The following is a 17,437-nucleotide window of genomic DNA, read 5'->3' as shown; positions in this document are numbered from 1 at the left end:
AGGGGTCAGCCCCTCACCCACCTGTGCCTGAGACCCCCCCGCAGTACCCCCCCGGGATCAGCCCCTCCCCCACCATTGCCTGGGACGGCCTGTGGTACCCCCCGGGGGTCAGCCCCTCCCCCACCTGTGCCTGCGACACCTGCAGTGCCCCCTGGGGGTCACCTCCTGCCCCCCTGTGTCACAGAGTGTGGGGGGACACAAGGGCCTGCACCCCCGGCTTCCTGCAATTCTCCATGACTCTCAGCCAGCCAGTAAAGCAGAAGGTTTATTTAGACGACAGGAACACAGTCCAAGACAGGTCTTGCAGGTACAGACAACAAGACCCCCCCCCAGTTTGGTCCATCTTGGGGTCCCAGGGCACCACAGCCCCATTGGGGGGTCAGAGCCCCGTCTGGGCTCCCCTCCATTACACCAGCCAGCTCCTGAAACTCTCACTCTCCCCAGCATCTCCTCCCCCAGCCTTTGTCCAGTTTCCCGGGCAAAGATCTCACCTGGCCCAGCCCCCTCCTGGGTTCTCATGTTACATGCTCAGGTATCTTCCCTCAAGGCCAGTCTCCCATCCCCCAATGCAGACCGTCCTAGCCACACTCCCCTGCCTTCCCAGGCCAACACTCCCCACCCAGCATTCAAAGACCACATTAAGAACAGTCCCAGTTCGTCACACCCTGTAACAATGCTGCCTTTGGAAGGACACAACTGAAAATATCAATTCAGGACAAATTGCTTAGAGCAGGGCAGTGTGACGTTAGGAGTGTGATATAATATTTCATTGGAAGGTGACAGGGCCAGAAAGAGTTAATTACCTCACGGAGTGACCTAATCCATGGCCGAACTGTAGAAACTGGTTAGGAAGATCTGTAAAGGAATAGAGCTTTGAAATGCAGCCGGCATTGTTAGAGATAGAAGGGGAGATGTTTGCTCAGGTCTTGTGATATCAGCAAACAAGTCTTGTCCATTGCTATAGCTTTGATTCAAAGATCAAAAAAGGAGTATTAGTATTTAGAAAGACACTTGAGTGGAATAGTATTATTGTCTCTATGTCTCTTTGAAGGTAAAAGAAAAAGGTTCTCCTGATCCCAAAGGACCAAGCCCCAGACCCAGGTCAAATGATAAGTTAGATCTTACCCAAATACATGCTACAGCCAATTCTTATTAACTAAGCTAAAATTTATTAAAAAAGAAAAGAGAGAGAGTTGGTTAAAAGATCAATCTACAGACAGACTTGAATTCAATTCTTGAGGTTCAGATACATAGCAGAGATGGTGAGTTTGTAGTTGCCAAAAGTCCTTTTAGAAATAGTCCAGAGGTTATAGTCCAATGTCCATATTCAGGGTGGCTCCAGTCAGTGACTGGGGATCTCAATCCTTGTGGCTTAAGGTTTCCCCCTCTTGAAACCCAAAGCAGATCTGAGATGAAGCAGGATCATGTTCTAGGGTTCTTATACATTTCCAGCAGCCTTTCGGCCTGAGAAAACAATAGACTTAACTCTCCTTCTCCCAAACATCCTGGCAATTAGCCCAGGGTAATTTATCCATTAAACAGTTCAGATACAGGTTACCACAACCTTCAAAGAGACATAGAGACAATAATACTATTTCCCTCAAGTGTCTTCCTACATGTTAATATTCCTTTTTGATCTTTGAATCAAAGCTGTAGCAATAGACAAGACTTGTTTGCTTACATCACAAGCCCTGAGCAAACAGCTCCCCTTCTACCTCTAACAATGCAGACTTGCATTTCAAAGCTCTATTCCTTTACAGATCTTCCTAACCAGTCTCTACAGTTCGGCCATGGGTCAGGTCAGTCTGGGGCAGTAATTAACTCTTACTGGCCCTGTCACCTTTCAATGAGCTATTATCTTACACTCATAACGTCACACCCCCACCCCGAGCCTCAGATGCCCCACAGGGGTTAACGCACCTGAGTAGCAGGGGTCAGGTCCCAGGAGTGGCCCATGGGTGGGTCCTCTGGAACAGCCCAGCCCAGGGGGGTCCTGGGAGCTGCCTGCCGGGTGGCGGAGGGGGAGAGCTTAGGGGGGTCCCGGGAGCAGCCTGCCAGGTGCGTGATGCCCCCCTCTCTCGCCAGGCCCCCATTCCACAGCGCCGAGCCCCAGAAGATCTACAGCAAGATCCTGGATGGGGTGTTCTCATTCCCGGCCTACGTGAGCGAGGCCGCCTGCTCCCTGGTCTCCAAGCTGTGCCGGTGCGTGGACTGGGCACGGGCTGCAGCTCCCTGGCACTGCCGCGTGCCCACGGCTGCAGGGTTGGCGTGGTGGGTGCTCGCCAGCCCACAAGGCCGGCTGTAGAGGGCTCCAGGGTCTGACCCGGGGGAGGTGAGGAGGGCCAGGGGGGCACCGGGCTCGAGACTCCCTGCCCTCCCAGCGAGCCTGTTGCTGAGCTGTGGGCAAAGGGCTCCTCCGGGCCCCTGCCGGTGCCATGTGAACCTGCCGGGCAGGGGCACGGCTGGGTGGGTTGTGGGGGGGGGGGGAGGAGTGACAGGGGCCGCACTGAGCCTGTTCTCTGCCCTGGTGCAGGCTCCGGCCGGGACAGCGCTTGGGCAACACCAGCACCGGCATCCGCGGCATCAGGAAACACAGGTAGGAGAGGGGCCAAGGGAGACGGGGAGCCCCCCACGGCCAGGGCCCCCCCTCCAACCCCACAGCCAGGGCCCCCCTCCGTCCCCGCAACCCACAGCCAGGGCCCCCCTCTGGCCCCGCTCCCCACAGCACCCCCCCCAGCCACGGTTCCCCCCTCCGGCCCCACTCCCCACGGCCATGGCCCCCCTCCGGCCCCGCCCCCCACAGCCAAGGCCTCCCTCCAGTCCCACTCCCCACAGCCAGGGCCCCCCTCCTGCCCCGCTCCCCACAGCGCCCCCTGCTGGGGGTTCCCTCCCCAGCTGGGAGAGGTGGGGCTGGAGCAGCTGGGACCCCCTGTGGCTGGCGCTCCCGCCCCGCTGACGCTGTCCTTGGTCCCAGGTGGTTTGGCTCGGTGAAGTGGAAGCGTCTGGCCCTGCGGCAGGTCGATGCTCCTACCCTGGCGCTGATGAAGCAGGTGAGGGGCTGCGGGGGGGCACCCCTGGGCTTGGTTGCCCAGTGTCGAGGGGCGATCGCCTGAGTCCTTGGAGCAGGAGTGGGGGTGGGGCTGCCATGCTCTGCCTCCATAGGGCCAGGGCCGGCTCCAGGCACCAGCTTCTCAAGCAGGTGCTTGGGGCGGCCGCTCCGGAGAGGGGCGGCACGTCCAGGTATTCGGCGGCAATTCAGCAGACGGTCCCTCACTCCCACTCGGAGCGAAGGACCTCCCGCCAAATTGCCGCCGCAGATCGCGATTGCGATCACGCCTTCTTCTTTGTTTGTTTTGGCTGCTTGGGGCGGCCAAAACCCTGGAGCCAGCCCTGCGTAGGGCACCGCATCTCCCAGCATGCCATGGTGCATCACTCTGCCCACAGGATGGGGGGCCCCTGGCATGGCATCCCCCTCCCCCACGCACGCCGGCCAGGGACCCTGCAACACAGGGCGAGGGAGGTCCCTCCCCGGGGGTGCAGTCCAGGCCGAGCAGCCCACGGCTGCGGGAGCCCCAGGCAGGGCCAGAGCTGGGGGGTGTCATGGGGTGGGTGGTGAGCCAGGGAGGGAGGACCCAGGCCGAGCCCCGTGTGGGGCAGGAGGGAGCTGGAGGAGACTGAGCCCCACACCGTCCCTCCACAGGGCCCGCCCTACGCCAACTTCAAGCGCTTCTCGGTGGACTGGACGCCGGCCGAGGAGGAGTTCTCGGGCTGGGACGAGGATTTCTGAGCGGCCGTGGGGCCCAGGCCAGCAGCACCCCAAGGACTGGGGGTGGGGGGCTGGTCTGCTGATGGCCGCTGCCCTGGTGCTGAGCTGGGCACATGCCCCCTGCCCGCGGGAGGACGGAGCCCTGCGCTGGCCCCTCCTGGGCACAGGGCCCCAGCCTGGCAGACCCGCTGGTGAGGAGCAGAGGCCCTGGGCCTGTTCCTGCAAGTGGCTGCATGAGGGTGCAGGGAGCATCCTCGTCCCCTGGGCTGCCAGGCCGGGCGCGCTGGCCACCCTGGGGCGTGGCCAGCAGGGGCCGGCTGTGGGAGCTGCCCTGGGCCTGGCCCCACTGGGCTGTGGGCAATAAAGCCGCTGCAAGCCCCTGTATGACTCCATGCAGCCTGGGCCTGGTCTCTGCAGCGCTGCCCGTGGGCAGGGAGGGAGCCCCTGCGGTGCCCGGGCAGGGGACGCGGCTGCAGCTGCTCGCAGGGCCCAGGGGCTCTGGCCTGGGCCAATGTGCGGGTGGCGCTGACGTGCGCCTGGCTCTGGCAACGGTGGCTTCTCCCGGCTGCCTCTGCCCGGCAGCGCCTGCCCTGCCCTGGCCCCCGCTGGCGGGTGGGTGGGGGCACCCCAAGGTGGCTCTGCCCCTGGCAGTACTGAGGGGCAGCCGTGGGGGGGTTCACCCCACGCCTGGAGCCCCAGCTGCAGCGCCATGCTCAGGGCAGGCTGGGCGCTGGCCTGGCAGTCCTCTCCCGGGGGCTGAGTCGGGCACCCCCGGGGCAGCTCGCCCTGCGCCTTGCTCTGGTGAGGAGCCGCCCACGGCCCCGGGCTGAGGAACGAGGCGGGGCCACAGGGTACAAAACACCGTGACGTTTCTTTATTAATACATGGAATCGATGCCTGGGCAGAGCTGGCCCTGGGCCAGGGTGGGGCACCGCCGCCCGCAGAGCCGTTCATGGCCCCCTCCCTCCCATGGCTCCCTCAGCCAGGCCCAGCGCGGGCAGTGCCGCCCGCCGGCTCATCTCTGGTGCTGTCTGTGCTGGGAGGGGGCCCGGCGCCGCCCCCCGGGCGCTCTCCGGCCCTGGCGTGGGGGCGGCTGGGGTCTGTGCCTGGGGGCGGTGAGGGGCTGAGCTGGTGAGCAGGAGCTGTGCAGAGGGGCGTGGCAGGCGGGTGCCCCAAGGGTGGGCAGCAGGGCAGGAATGGGCGCGACAGGATGATAAATAACAGGGAGGTGCCCGGTCGATGTGGGTGGGGGAGGGGCCTGTCTTCAAGGGAGGGGGATCCCGGGCCCCAGGGCTGGGGTATCCCTGCAGGGGTCACAGCCTGGAGCCCCCCGCAGCAGCTGGCCGGCCTGCAGGAGACGCGTCTGCCTGAGGCCCCGGCCCTGGCCGGCCCCTGGGGTGCCTTGGTCATGAGCCCCCTGGGCCCCTGCAGCTGGGGGGTAGCTGGGAGCCGCGAGGGACCCGGGGCTGGGAGCCAGGAGCAGGGGGGCGAGGGGGGCTGGGCTCCACGGGGCTCTCGCTGCCTCCTGCTCCCGCTGCTGCAGCACGTGGGGGTGGGCTGCCGGCCTGAGCCCCCCTTTTCCCCCCATGCCAGGGAGCCGTGTCTCCTGCAGCGCCTCGGATCCCCCTGCCCCCCAGCGCTGATGGGTCATGGCCTTTGCACCCCCTAGGGCGAGGGCAGGGCTGGAGCAGGATGCAACACGCCGGAGGCTGGGCTGGGGAGCCCTGGCTCGGCCCCTCCCCTGTGCCGGGGGGCAGGGACTAGCCGACCTCGCCCCCCCTCGCCCGGGTACAGCAGCACCGCGCTGAAGACGGTGAGCGGCTCGTCGGCAGAGTGCGCCAGCCGGCCCGTCACCAGGTCCACGCAGAGCGTCTCGCCCGCCTCCAGCTGCAGCAGCAGGTTGAAGATGCCCAGGGAGCCAGGGTTGGGTTGGTTCTCGGCCACTGGCTTGTTCTCCAGGCCCTCGGGCTGGTAGCCACCCGAGTCGCTGCGGGCGATGCCCTGGTTGGAGCGCGACAGCACGGCCTCGAGCTGCTCGTTCCGGTGCCCCGTCAGCACGGCGCTGACGAAGTAACGCCCAGCCACGGGCACCGTGAAGATACCTGGGGGAGGGGGTGGCAGCCCATCAGTGGGGCGGGAGCGTCCCCCCAGGGGGGCCCATCACCCCAGGGCACTGCCCCTGGGCTGGGGGCGGGGGGCTGAGCACGCGATGAGCCCCTGCTACCCCTGCCCTGGGCTCCCCACACACATCTCTGCCAGTGCCCCAATCCCACCCCACAGCCCCCTGCCAGCCCCGAGCGCCCCACACACAGCTCTGCCAGTGCCCCCATCCCGCCCCACAGCCCCCTGCCAGCCCTGAGCTCCCCACACACAGCTCTGCCAGTGCCCCAATCCCGCCCCACAGCCCCCTGCCAGCCCCGAGCGCCCCACACACAGCTCTGCCAGTGCCCCCATCCCGCCCCACAGCCCCCTGCCAGCCCTGAGCTCCCCACACACAGCTCTGCCAGTGCCCCAATCCTGCCCCACAGCCCCCAGCCAGCCCTGCGCTCCCCACACACAGCTCTGCCAGTGCCCCAATCCTGCCCCACAGCCCCCAGCCAGCCCTGCGCTCCCCACACACAGCTCTGCCAGTGCCCCAATCCTGACCCACAGCCCTCTGCCAGCCCTGAGCTCCCCACACACAGCTCTGCCAGTGCCTCAATCCCGCCCCACAGCCCCCTGCCAGCCCTGAACGCCCCACATACAGCTCTGCCAGTGCCCCAATCCCGCCCCACAGCCGCCTGCCAGCCCTGAGCTCCCCACACACAGCTCTGCCAGTGCCCCCAATCCCGCCCCACAGCCCCCTGGTACCCCAGCCCAGCCCTGAGCTCCCCACACACAGCTCTGCCAGTGCCTCAATCCCGCCCCACAGCCCCCTGCCAGCCCCGAACGCCCCACATACAGCTCTGCCAGTGCCCCAATCCCGCCCCACTCCCCCCTGCCAGCCCTGCGCTCCCCACATACAGCTCTGCCAGTGCCTCAATCCCGCCCCACAGCCCCCTGCCAGCCCCGAACGCCCCACATACAGCTCTGCCAGTGCCCCAATCCCGCCCCACTGCCCCCTGCCAGCCCTGCGCTCCCCACATACAGCTCTGCCAGTGCCTCAATCCCGCCCCACAGTCGCCTGCCAGCCCTGCGCTCCCCACACACAGCTCTGCCAGTGCCCCCAATTCCAAAGCACAGGCCCCTGCTACCCCTGCCCTGGGTCCCCCCTCAAGCTCAACCCCCAGCCCTGGGCGCCCCCGAGGCCCAGCACTGCCAGTAATCCTAAATCCTGCCCCCTCCCGGCCCACTGCTGCCCCCCCTGAGCCCGAGGGGCGGCACCCTGGCGTGGGGTGATGTGGACACAGTCACTGCTGTGGGAGGAGGGCTCGCTATGGGGAGCTCCCCTGTGGGGTGTGCTGGCTGTGGGGAGCTTCCCCCGTGGGGTGTGGGGGCGAGGGCTGGCCGTGGGGCGTTCCCCCCCGTGGGGTAGAGGGCTGGCCGGGGAGAGCTCCCCCCCGTGGGGCATGGGGGGGCTAGCTGGGGGGAGGGCTAGCCAGAGGGAGCTCCCCCCATGGGGTGTGGATGGGAGGGCTGGCCGGGGGGCGCAGCTCACCAGTGTAGGGGTCATAGGCGTCCCCGTCATTCACCAGCAGCCTGTCGAAGGGGATTGTTCCGGGCTCCTCGTGCCGGGACGTCAGCGCGGCCGAGAAGGCGATTCTGGGCCACACGTCCGCCTTGCCCACCGGGCCTGGCACAGAGATGGGGTCAGCCTGGTGCCCGTAGGACCCCTCCCCCAGCCTCCTCCCTGCCCCAGGCAGCTCTGTGTCCCCCCCAGCTCCTCGCCCATCCCCCCTGCGCCCGGGCCCCCATCCCATCCCCCCTGTGCCCGGGGCCCCATCCCACCCCCACCTCCCCCGTGCCCAGGGGCCCCCATCCTGTCACAGCCCCAGCTCTCCCTGCCCCCTGCGCCCGGGGCCCCATCCCAGAATGTGCCCAGCTCCTCCACAGCCCCCTCCCCCTGCACGGGGGGCAGCCCCATCCCCCCCCAGCCAGGCCAGCCCTATTCTAGCACCAAGAGGCCGAGCCCCGCTGCCCACGTGTGGGGCCAGCTCCTGGGGGGTGCAGGGCAGACCCTGCCGCAGGGCAAGTCCCCCATCCCCGGCCCACTGCCCGCCCCCCAGCCGGTCTCACCTTGCTCGCCAGGGAACCCTGGAAGAGAAGAGAGAGGAGAGGTGAGCGCAGGGCGCTGGGGCTCGGCAGGGCGGAGGGGGAGCTGTGTGGTGGGGCCGGGGGTAGCGGGGCGAGGGGGTGGCTGTGCAGTGGGATGGAGGTAGTGGGGGGCGGCTGTGCGGTAGGGTGGGGGGAGCTGTGCTTGGCCCCGGGGGGGGGGGGGTAGTGGGGCAGGGGGGAGCTGTGCAGTTGGGCCGGGGGTAGCAGGGCAGAGGGGGAGCTGTGCAGTGGGTGGGGGTAGTGGGGCGGGGGGGAGCTGTGCAGTGGGGTGGGAGGTAGTAGGGTGGGGAGGGAGCTGTGCCTGCTCGGCGGGGGGGGGGGTAGCGGTGTGGGGGTAGCGGGCCGGGTGGGGAGCTGTGCAGTGGGGTGGGGAGGGAGCGGGGGGGGGCAGTAGTAGGTGGGAGCTGTGCCTGCCCCGGGGGGGGGGTAGAGGGCCAGGGGGGAGCTGTGCAGTGGGGTGGGGGCGAGCAGGGCGGGAGGGAGCTGTTCATGGGATGGGCAATAGTGGGGGGAGCTGTGCCTGGCCCCGGGGTGGAGGTAGAGGGGTGGGGGTAGCGGGGCGGGGGGGGAGCTGTGCAGTGGAGTGGGGGGGAACTGTTCATGGGATGGGCAGTAGTGGGGGGGGACTGTGCTTGCCCCCGGGGGGGGGTAGCGGGCCGGGGGGGAGCTGTGCAGTGGGGTGGGGGGAGCAGGGCAGGAGGGAGTTGTTCATGGGATGGGCAGTAGTGGGGGGGGAGATGTGCCTGGCCCCGGGGTGGGGGTAGCGGAGCGGGGGGGGAGCTGTGCAGTGGGGTGGGGGGAACTGTTCATGGGATTGGGCAGTAGTGGGGGGGGGGCTGTGCTTGCCCCCGGGGGGGGTAGTGGGCCGGGGGGGAGCAGGGCAGGAGGGAGTTGTTCATGGGATTGGGCAGTAGTGGGGGGGAGCTGTGCCTGGCCCCGGGGTGGGGGTAGCGGGGCGGGGGGGGAGCTGTGCAGTGGGGTGGGGGGAACTGATCATGGGATTGGGCAGTAGTGGGGGGGGAGCTGTGCCTGGCCCCGGGGTGGGGGTAGCAGGGCGGGGGGGGAGCTGTGCAGTGGGGTGGGGGAGCTGTTCATGGGATGGGCAGTAGTGGGGGGGGGGAACTGTGCCTGCCCCTGGGCGGGGGGATATACAGGGTGAGCACCCAGGAAAGAGGCCCCGGGGCTGACAGAGGTGTTGTCATGGCCTGGGCCGGGTTCTCCTCTGTGGAGAGCTTGGCCCACAGTCCCCAGGGCAGCGGCTCAGGGTCCGTGACCCCCTGGGCACTCGGACCATTGCTGGGGGGACATGTGGGGCACTGCCCCCTGGCACCCACCCATAGACATCAGCTGTGCCCGGCCGGGATCCCGTGTCTGAGGCTGGTCCCTCGGGCACGGCAGGCGTGAGGCCGACACCCGTGCGGGTGGTGACTGGGGCAGGCGGGTGCCAGGCCGTGTGACACCCTCATGAGGCTGCGGCGGGAACCAGAGCTGGGGGGTCCGGGGGCTGTGGGGGAGCATGACCCTGCGACGGACCCAGCCACTCTCCTCCCTGTGGGGCAGGGCTGCTTCTCACCTGGGGGTCCCATGGGGCCTTGTTCTCCATCCTTGCCTGCAGGCCCTGCTGGCCCTGGGGGACCCAATCTTCCCATGGGGCCTTCGGGTCCAGGTGGGCCGGGGGGGCCTGCAACAGAACCCAGAGAGTCAGAGCTGCCCCCCCCCCGGGGCAGTAGGAGCCCAGGGTCCCACCCCACCCCCCTGAGCGTCCCCACCCGGATCGGAGCCTTGTCCCCCCCATCCCCCCGAGCATCCCCACCTGGATCGGAGCCCTGGGTCCCACCCCCTGAACCAGCCAGTCCCCACCTAGGGCCAATTGGAGCAGTGGCCAGTGCTCATCCCGGTGCTGTCCCAGCAGCCCCATGGTGCCTCGTCTCCTGCCCCCCTGGTGCCCTGCCCCCCATGCCCGGCGGCACGGGGGCCGTACCTGCCAGGTCCTGGCGCGTGAGGTTGTGCACCTCGCCCTGCAGGCGCAGCAGGGAGGCGTTGAGGGCGCCCAGGCGGGGGTGGACGGTGCCCAGGCGGGCGTCCTGCAGCTTGTCGAGCAGGGCGCCGTGGGTACGCAGGGTGCCGTTCACCTCCTGCAGGCAGCCCCACAGCCCCGTCACGTGCTTGCTCAGCCCCTCCTTGACCTTGCGCAGGCTGCCGGAGACGGTGTCCAGCCTCTCGCAGACGCCCTCCAGCTTGGCCAGCCGCTGCTCCAGGCTGCCGGCCGCGCGCCGGCACTCCCCAGCCTCGCCCCGCAAGGTGCCGCCCAGGTGGTGCAGCTGGCGCGTCACCCCCTCCAGCCGCTCCTCGCTCTCGGCCGCGCGCTCCGTGGCCTCGGCCTGCACCTTGTTGATCTCGGCGATGATGCGGTCCTTGGTGGAGCCCAGCTCGTGGAGGTCGGTCTGGTGCTTGTCCACGGTGCTCTGCAGCCCGCGCAGCGTGTCGTTCAGGGAGCTGAAACTCAGGATCACCTCGGACAGCTCGCCCTGCAGCGACTTCAGGTCCACGGCCGACGTGCCCCCGAAGACGCTGAAGCCGTCCAGGGGCTTGTGGGCCTCCACGGGCTCCCGGCCCTGCTCCGGCTTCCTGGGCAGCAGCGGGCAAGCGCAGGCCGCCACCTCCCCGCGCAGCCGGCCCACCTCGTCCTGCAGGGCGGCGCAGGCCTGGCTGCAGCCGCTCAGCCCCCGCAGCTCGCCCTCCAGCTGGCCCAGCCGCGCCCCCGTGCGGTTGAAGAAGAGCGCCAGGTCCTTGGCGGTAGGGTCGGTGGCGCTGCCCCCCGTGCCCAGCAGCTGGGTCTCCAGCTTGCCGATCTCAGCCCCCAGGCGCACCAGTGACTCCCCGTTGGCCCCCACCAGCTCCCGCAGCTTCTTCCCCTCGGCCTGCAGGGCCCGCACGGAGCCGGCCAGCCCGACCCCGGAGCCGCTGAGCTGGTGCAGGTTGGAGCCCAGGGTGCGCAGCTGCCCTTCGTTATCCTGCACCCGGCGCGCCAGGTCACTGAGGATGGTGCTGATCTGGGAGTCCTGGCTGCCCAGAGAGGGGTCGTGGGGCGTGGGGGGCGGCCAGCCCTGGCCCTGCAGCTCCATCACCACAGCCACACTCTGAGCCACGCTGTCCTTCAGCGTCTCCACGTCCTGGCTCAGGTTGGCCAGGGCCTGGTGAACGTGGCCCTGGAAGCCGCTCAGCTGGCCGGCCACATTGGCGAGCTCCCCCTCGGCCCCACTGAGCCGCCCGCTCAGCTCGCCCGCCAGCTGGCTGTGCAGGTGGGCGTCGTGCTCCTCCAGGCTGCGCTGGGTGGCGTTCAGACGCCGCTCCACCTCCACCAGCCGGCCCCGCCCCGCCCCCGCCGGCTCCAGACCAGCTAGCTCGTGGTCCAGGCGCTCGTTGAGCATGGTGAAGGAGCCAGAGACGCCGTCCAGCCGCCGCTCCAGGTCACCCATCCTGCCGCGCAGCTCGTCCAGCTGGGAGCAGCACTCCGCGGGCAGGCGCCCCGCCAGGGCGCTCACGTGCCTCTGGATGCTCTCCACCGCCTCCCGGTTCCGCTGGTCCACAGAGCTGATGAGTTTCTCCAGGCCCCGCATGCGCTCGCGGTCCTCGGCCTGCTGCCGCCGCAGCCCCTCGCTGCCCGCCAGGCAGGCAGCGCAGGACTCCTGCACCCGCCGCTCCACCTCCTGCAGGAGCAGCGCCCCTCCCTGCGGGGCCCCCGGCCCCTGCCCGTTGCTCAGGTTGGTCAGCTCGGCGTCGTGGCTGGAGATGCGGTTGTCCAGGTGCTGCAGGTGCCTCTGGATCTGGTTGAGGGTCTCCTTCATCTCGGGCTGGGCGGCCGCGTCGGCCAACTGCTTCCCATTGAGCGAGAGCTCCACCGCCTTGCTCCCCTCCTGCAGCAGCTTCTCCGCGGTGGCCTGCAGGTCCTCCAGCCGCTTGCTCAGGGTCTGCACCTTCTCCTCCAGCTGCTTCACCTTCTCCGCATCTCCCCGGCCTGCAGAGCAGAGCGCACTGAGCCGGGCCCCCCGCAGCCGGGCTCCCCCTAGCCCCCCCCACACCCCTGGCCTGCAGAGCAGAGCGCACTGAGCCGGGCCCCCCGGAGCCGGGCTCCCCCCAAGCCCTCCCCACACCCCCGGCCTGCAGAGCAGAGCGCACTGAGCCGGGCCCCCCCAGCCCCCCCACACCCCCAGCCTGTAGAGCAGAGCACTGATCCGGGCCCCCCGCAGCCGGGCTCCCCCCAGCCCCCCCCCACACCCCCAGCCTGCAGAGCAGAGCAATGAGCCGGGCCCCCCGAGCTGGGCTCCCCCCAGCCCCCCCCACAGCCCCAGCCTGCAGAGCAGAGCGCACTGAGCCGAGCTCCCCACAGCCGGGCTCCCCCCAGCCCCCCCCACACCCCCAGCCTCTAGAGCAGAGCGCACTGAGCCGGGCCCCCCCAGCTGGGCTCCCCCCAGCCCCCACCCCCACCCCCAGCCTGTAGAGCAGAGCACTGAGCCGGGCCCCCCCCAGCCGGGCTCCCCTCAGCCCCCCCCACACCCCCAGCCTGCAGAGCAGAGCACTGAGCCGAGCCCCCCGCAGCCGGGCTCCCCCCAGCCCCCACCCCCAGCCTGCAGAGCAGAGCACTGAGCCGGGCCCCCCGCAGCCGGGCTCCCCCCAGCCCCCCCCACACCCCCAGCCTGCAGAGCAGAGCACTGAGCCGGGACCCCCCCCAGCCCCTCTGTGACGAAGTGGGACTGTTCTTATGTTTTCCTCAGTTTCCCCTATGCAGTTTTAAGTGTCTAGGTGGTGGGATGAGGGTGTATGGTTGCTGCAGAGCAAAGGGCCAGGGTACATAAATGCCCGACACTCTGTCTCCTAGCAACTGATGGCCTGGGCCCCTCCTCTGCAAAGGTGCCCACTGAAGGTGTTGGAGACAAAGGGGTCAGGTGACCTCCTGGCCCAGGAAAGAGACAAAGCCCAGAGAGGGAGGGGCTGGACGGGGGTGGGAGTTTGGAGCTAGCTGGGGACTAGGAGTGAGGGCAGACGGGGGGTCTGCCTCGCTGGGCCCCAGAATGGACCCGGCCGAGGGGTCCTGTTCTCTGTACCTACAAGCTCTGTTTTAGACCATGTTCCTGTCATCTAATAAACCTCTGTGTTACTGGCTGGCTGAGAGTCACGTCCGACTGCGAAGTGGGGGGTGCAGGACCCTGTGGCTTCCCCAGGACCCCGCCAGGGCGAACTCGCTGTGGGAAGTGCACGGAGGGGCATATGCTGAATGCTCCAAGGTCAGACCCAGGAGGTGAAGCCGTGTGAGCTTCTTGCCCTGAAGACAGTCTGCTCCATGGGAGAGGAGCCTCCCCAAAGTCCTGCCTGGCTTTGTGGGGAGCAGTTCCAGAGCATTGCCTGGGGACTCCGTGACACGCCCCGTCCCGGCCTGCAGAGCAGAGCGCACTGAGCCGGGCCCCCCCAGCCGGGCTCCCCCCAGCCCCACACCCCCGTCTGCAGAGCAGAGCACTGAGCCGACCCCCCTCACCAGCCGGGCTCCCCCCAGCCCCCCCCACACCCCCAGTCTGCAGAGCAGAGTGCACTGAGCCGGGCTCCCCCCAGCCAGCCACGGCCCTGGCCATCACCCCCAGCTGAGGTGAGGCTGTGGGTCCCTTGTCCTGGCCCCCAAGCCGGGCCGAGGCCTTTCCCTTCGGGGTGCAGTTGCTCCGGGTGGCCACCGGCCGCTCTCAGCTGTGTCCCGTGGAGATGGGGGGTCCCAGCATGCAATGGGGCCTGGCGCGCAGGCAAGAGGGAGCATTGCATGCTGGGAGTGGGGCTTGAGGCCAGTGCAGTCTGGAGGGCAAAGGGAGGGGGCGCTGGGGAGCAGGGGCAGCCGAGAGACTCCACAACTCTGCCCCCAACCAGCCCCCCCCCCACCTTCCCTCTCTGGTCCTCACCTCTCCCCACACAAACCTGGCTCCCCCTCCCCCATCCCCAAGCCATCGGTACCTTCTCCGCCCAGGCCGCTCAGGGGGTTCCCAAAGCCGGAGAGCGTGGGGCGGCCGGGCTTGGGGCGCGGGCGGGTGGTGGTGAGAGGGGGGCCCTGGGCCGGCCCCTCCAGGCAGTCGTCACCCGAGTAGCCGTGGCAGCATTTCCACTCCATGTCCGACACCGTCTTATAGGCCACCTTGTAGCGGGGCCGTAGGTAACTGCGGTACCTGCAGGGAGAGGGAGAGCGGGTGAGACGCCGGCGCTGCCCACCAGGGGTCGCCGCCCCTGCCCCGTGCTGATAGCGGGTGAGACGCCGGCGCTGCCCACCAGGGGGCGCCACCCTGCCCCGTGCTGATAGCGGGTGAGATGCCGGCACTGCCCACCAGGGGGCGCCGCCCTGCCCCGTGCTGATAGCGGGTGAGACGCCGGCACTGCCCACCGGGGGGCGCCGCCCCTGCCCCGTGCTGATAGCGGGTGAAACGCCGGCACTGCCCACCGGGGGGCGCCACCCTGCCCCGTGCTGATAGCGGGTGAGACGCCGGCACTGCCCACCAGGGGGCGCCACCCTGCCCCGTGCTGATAGCGGGTGAGACGCCGGCACTGCCCACCGGGGTGCGCCGCCCTGCCCCGTGCTGATAGCGGGTGAGACGCCGGCACTGCCCACCGGGGTGTGCCGCCCCTGTCCTGTGCTGATAGCGGGTGAGACGCCGGCAATGCCCACCGGGGGGCGCCGCCCCTGCCCTGTGCTGCTAGCGGGTGAGACGCCGGCACTGCCCACCGGGGTGCGCCGCCCTGTCCCATGCTGATAGCAGGTGAGACGCCGGCGCTGCCCACCCGGGGGCACCGCCCCTGCCCTGTGCTGATAGCGGGTGAGACGCCGGCGCTGCCCACCAGGGGGCACCGCCCCTGCCCCGTGCTGATAGCGGGTGAGTCGCCAGCGCTGCCCACTGGGGGGCACCGCCCCTGCCCCGTGCTAATGGCAGGTGAGACGCCGGCGCTGCCCACCGGGGGGCACCGCCCCTGCCCCGTGCTAATGGCAGGTGAGATGCAGCACTTCATGGCTCCCCAGGCCAGAAGGGCCCGGCGTGAGGAGCTGGTCTGACCCCCTGCCCAGCAGGGCCCCAGACTGTCCCCGGAGCGGAGCTGGTAGAGAAACAGCTGATGTGCTGGTGATGGAGGATCCAGCCCAGCCCCGTGAATTGTTCCCGTGGTTAGTTCTCGCTGTCCAGAACTGACACCGTCTCTCCCCAGTGTCAGCTTCTAGTCACCGGCTCGGTGCGACCGTCCTCTGCCAGCCTGACGAGCCCTGTAGGGAGCCGGCTTGGCCGGGAGTCTCCCGGAACCAGGCTCCACCTCCCAGCGGCTGCTGAAGCCAAAGCAGGAGATTTTGGGCACTAACAGTCCAGTGGCGCAGTGGGGCTAAGGCAGGCCCCTGCTTACCCAGGCGCCGTGCCGCTCCCAGTAGTGACCAGCATGTCTGGTAGCGGCTCCTAGGCAGAGGCGGGGCCAGGGGGTCTCCGTATGCTGCCTCCGCCCCAAGCGCTGACTCCGCGGTTCCCATTGGCCGGGAACGGGGAACCGCAGTCAGTGGTCGCTGCAGGGGCGGTGCCCACAGGCAGGGGCAGCGCACGGAGCCGCCTGGCCGCCCCTGAGCCTAGGAGCCGCTGCCGGACATGCCACCGCTTCTGGGACCCACCCAAGGTAACCACCGTCCGCCAGGAGCCCGTACCCCTCACCCCCTCCTGCACCTCAACCCCTGCCCTAGGCCCCTCCTGTACCCAAATTACCTCCCAGAGCCCACACCCCCTCCTGCACCCCAACCCCTGCCCCAGGCTCAGCCCGGAGCTCCCTCTCACACTCCGAACCCCTCGGCTCCAGTCCAGAGCCCGCAGCCCCTCTCACACCCCAACCCCCTGTCCCAGCCCGTGAAAGTGAGGGAGGGTGAGGGAGAGCGAGTGATGGAGGGAGGGGGGCTGGAGAGTGGGGCGGGGCCTCAGAGGAAGGGCGGGGCAGAGGCGAGGCCTTGGAGAAGGGGGTGGGGCAAGCGTGTTTGGGTTTGTGCGATTAGAGTTGGCAACCCATTGGACTATAACACTGCTCTACAGCCAAAATGCTTCTGAAATACATGTAGTCAAACTTTACTAATTCTGGGTCACTGAGAACAAAAATGATGCTTAAAATTGTTGATTGGCTCTAGTTTTCAAGATCTGCTATTGGGTCAGTATATACGACCCTTGACTTGGGAATGGCGGAGGATAAGTGAGTTATAAAGGGAAGGGATCTCAATTTAAACCAGAAATGACTAAAATACATCTTTGACTGGATCTATGAATAAATCTATGACTGGGTTTGGACAGTACTTGTTTTTTAGGCAAAACAATGAATGATGCAATCTGAAGCTGGTATTGCGTCATACATGATATGAATTGCATCATGTTATTCCTAGAAGTCATGGATGATGCAATCATAACGAAGCTTACATCGCTCTGCTGAACAAACTGCCCTATATCAGCTCTAGAAATCATACAGTGCCGTGCTCTCTTATTTGTCAGTGTTTGATTTTGCAAAGGGACACATTTCTGTTTAGCCAAAGTGAGCAGAGATGCCTCGTACTTGTGTGAACAGTGCAGATAGCAGAAGTTATGTTTGTGGTGAAGTGACTTTTGCCTCACAAAAGCGCAGTATAACCACTATGGTTAAGAAAGCCTATCACCTTTATTTTGGCTGCAAAATTGGAGATCAGGACAAGAGGTGGGCCCCACACATATGCTGCAACACTTGTGCAACAAATTTTCGCCAGTGGTTGAACAGGAAAAGGAAATCTATGCCTTTTGCACTGCCAATGATTTGGAGAGAGCCAACAGATCATATCAGCAATTGTTACTTCTGCATGGTGCCTACAGTTGGGAAAGGTGTGTCAAAGAAGAAAAAGTGGACTGTGCATTATCCAAATATTCCATCAGCTATACGCCCAGTACCCCATGGAGAAGGACTGCCAGTTCCTGATGCACCAGAATCATTCTCACTTGAGTCAGACGAGGAAGAGGAAGAGGATGAAACTTCTGGTCCTGAACCATCAATGTCACAGGACCCACATTTTCTCCCATCCTCCTCCTCTGAACCACACCTCATAACACAAGGTGAACTGAATGACCTTGTCAGGGATTTGGAACTACCCAAGAGTAAGGCAGAGCTGTTGGGCTCCAGACTACAGCAGTGGAATCTCCTGGCAGGTGATGTTAGGATTTCCATGTTCCGTGACCGTCAAAAGGATCGTGTCCCATTCTTCTTCATGGAAGGTGATCCTGTAGCCTGCAACAACATCGATGGTGTGATGGCAGCCCTCAACATCGTTCACGATCCAGATGAGTGGAGACTGTTCATTGATTCATCGAAGACGAGTCTTAAAGCTGTTTTACTGCATAATGGCAATGTTTTGCC

At 66.7% G+C, this 17,437-nt stretch overlaps 2 protein-coding genes across 2 annotated transcripts in view; one reads left to right on the top strand and one right to left on the bottom strand.

The window, feature by feature from the left end:
- The window catches only part of LOC101936799 (cGMP-dependent protein kinase 1-like), a 72,443-nt gene extending 66,917 nt beyond the window's left edge, over positions 1 to 5,526 (top strand). Inside the window, exons 18-21 of the mRNA XM_065590037.1 lie at positions 2,086 to 2,202; positions 2,534 to 2,596; positions 2,975 to 3,050; positions 3,701 to 5,526. Coding sequence (XP_065446109.1) covers positions 2,086 to 2,202; positions 2,534 to 2,596; positions 2,975 to 3,050; positions 3,701 to 3,787 — 343 coding nt within the window. The 3' untranslated portion in view covers positions 3,788 to 5,526. The remainder of the gene's footprint in view (positions 1 to 2,085; positions 2,203 to 2,533; positions 2,597 to 2,974; positions 3,051 to 3,700) is intronic.
- EMILIN1 (elastin microfibril interfacer 1) overlaps positions 4,619 to 17,437 on the bottom strand; it is a 27,823-nt gene continuing 15,004 nt past the window's right edge. The window contains 6 exon segments of the mRNA XM_065590032.1: positions 4,619 to 5,868; positions 7,404 to 7,538; positions 7,982 to 7,999; positions 9,594 to 9,701; positions 10,002 to 12,038; positions 14,015 to 14,223. Of these exon segments, the coding sequence (XP_065446104.1) occupies positions 5,432 to 5,868; positions 7,404 to 7,538; positions 7,982 to 7,999; positions 9,594 to 9,701; positions 10,002 to 12,038; positions 14,015 to 14,223 (2,944 nt within the window). The 3' untranslated portion in view covers positions 4,619 to 5,431.

The sequence above is a fragment of the Chrysemys picta genome, chromosome 3 (genome assembly GCF_011386835.1).
Source record: "Chrysemys picta bellii isolate R12L10 chromosome 3, ASM1138683v2, whole genome shotgun sequence".
In the NCBI taxonomy this organism is placed as follows: Eukaryota; Metazoa; Chordata; order Testudines; family Emydidae; genus Chrysemys; species Chrysemys picta.
Note: the sequence above shows the minus strand (reverse complement) of the source record. Positions and strands in the feature narration are given on the sequence as shown.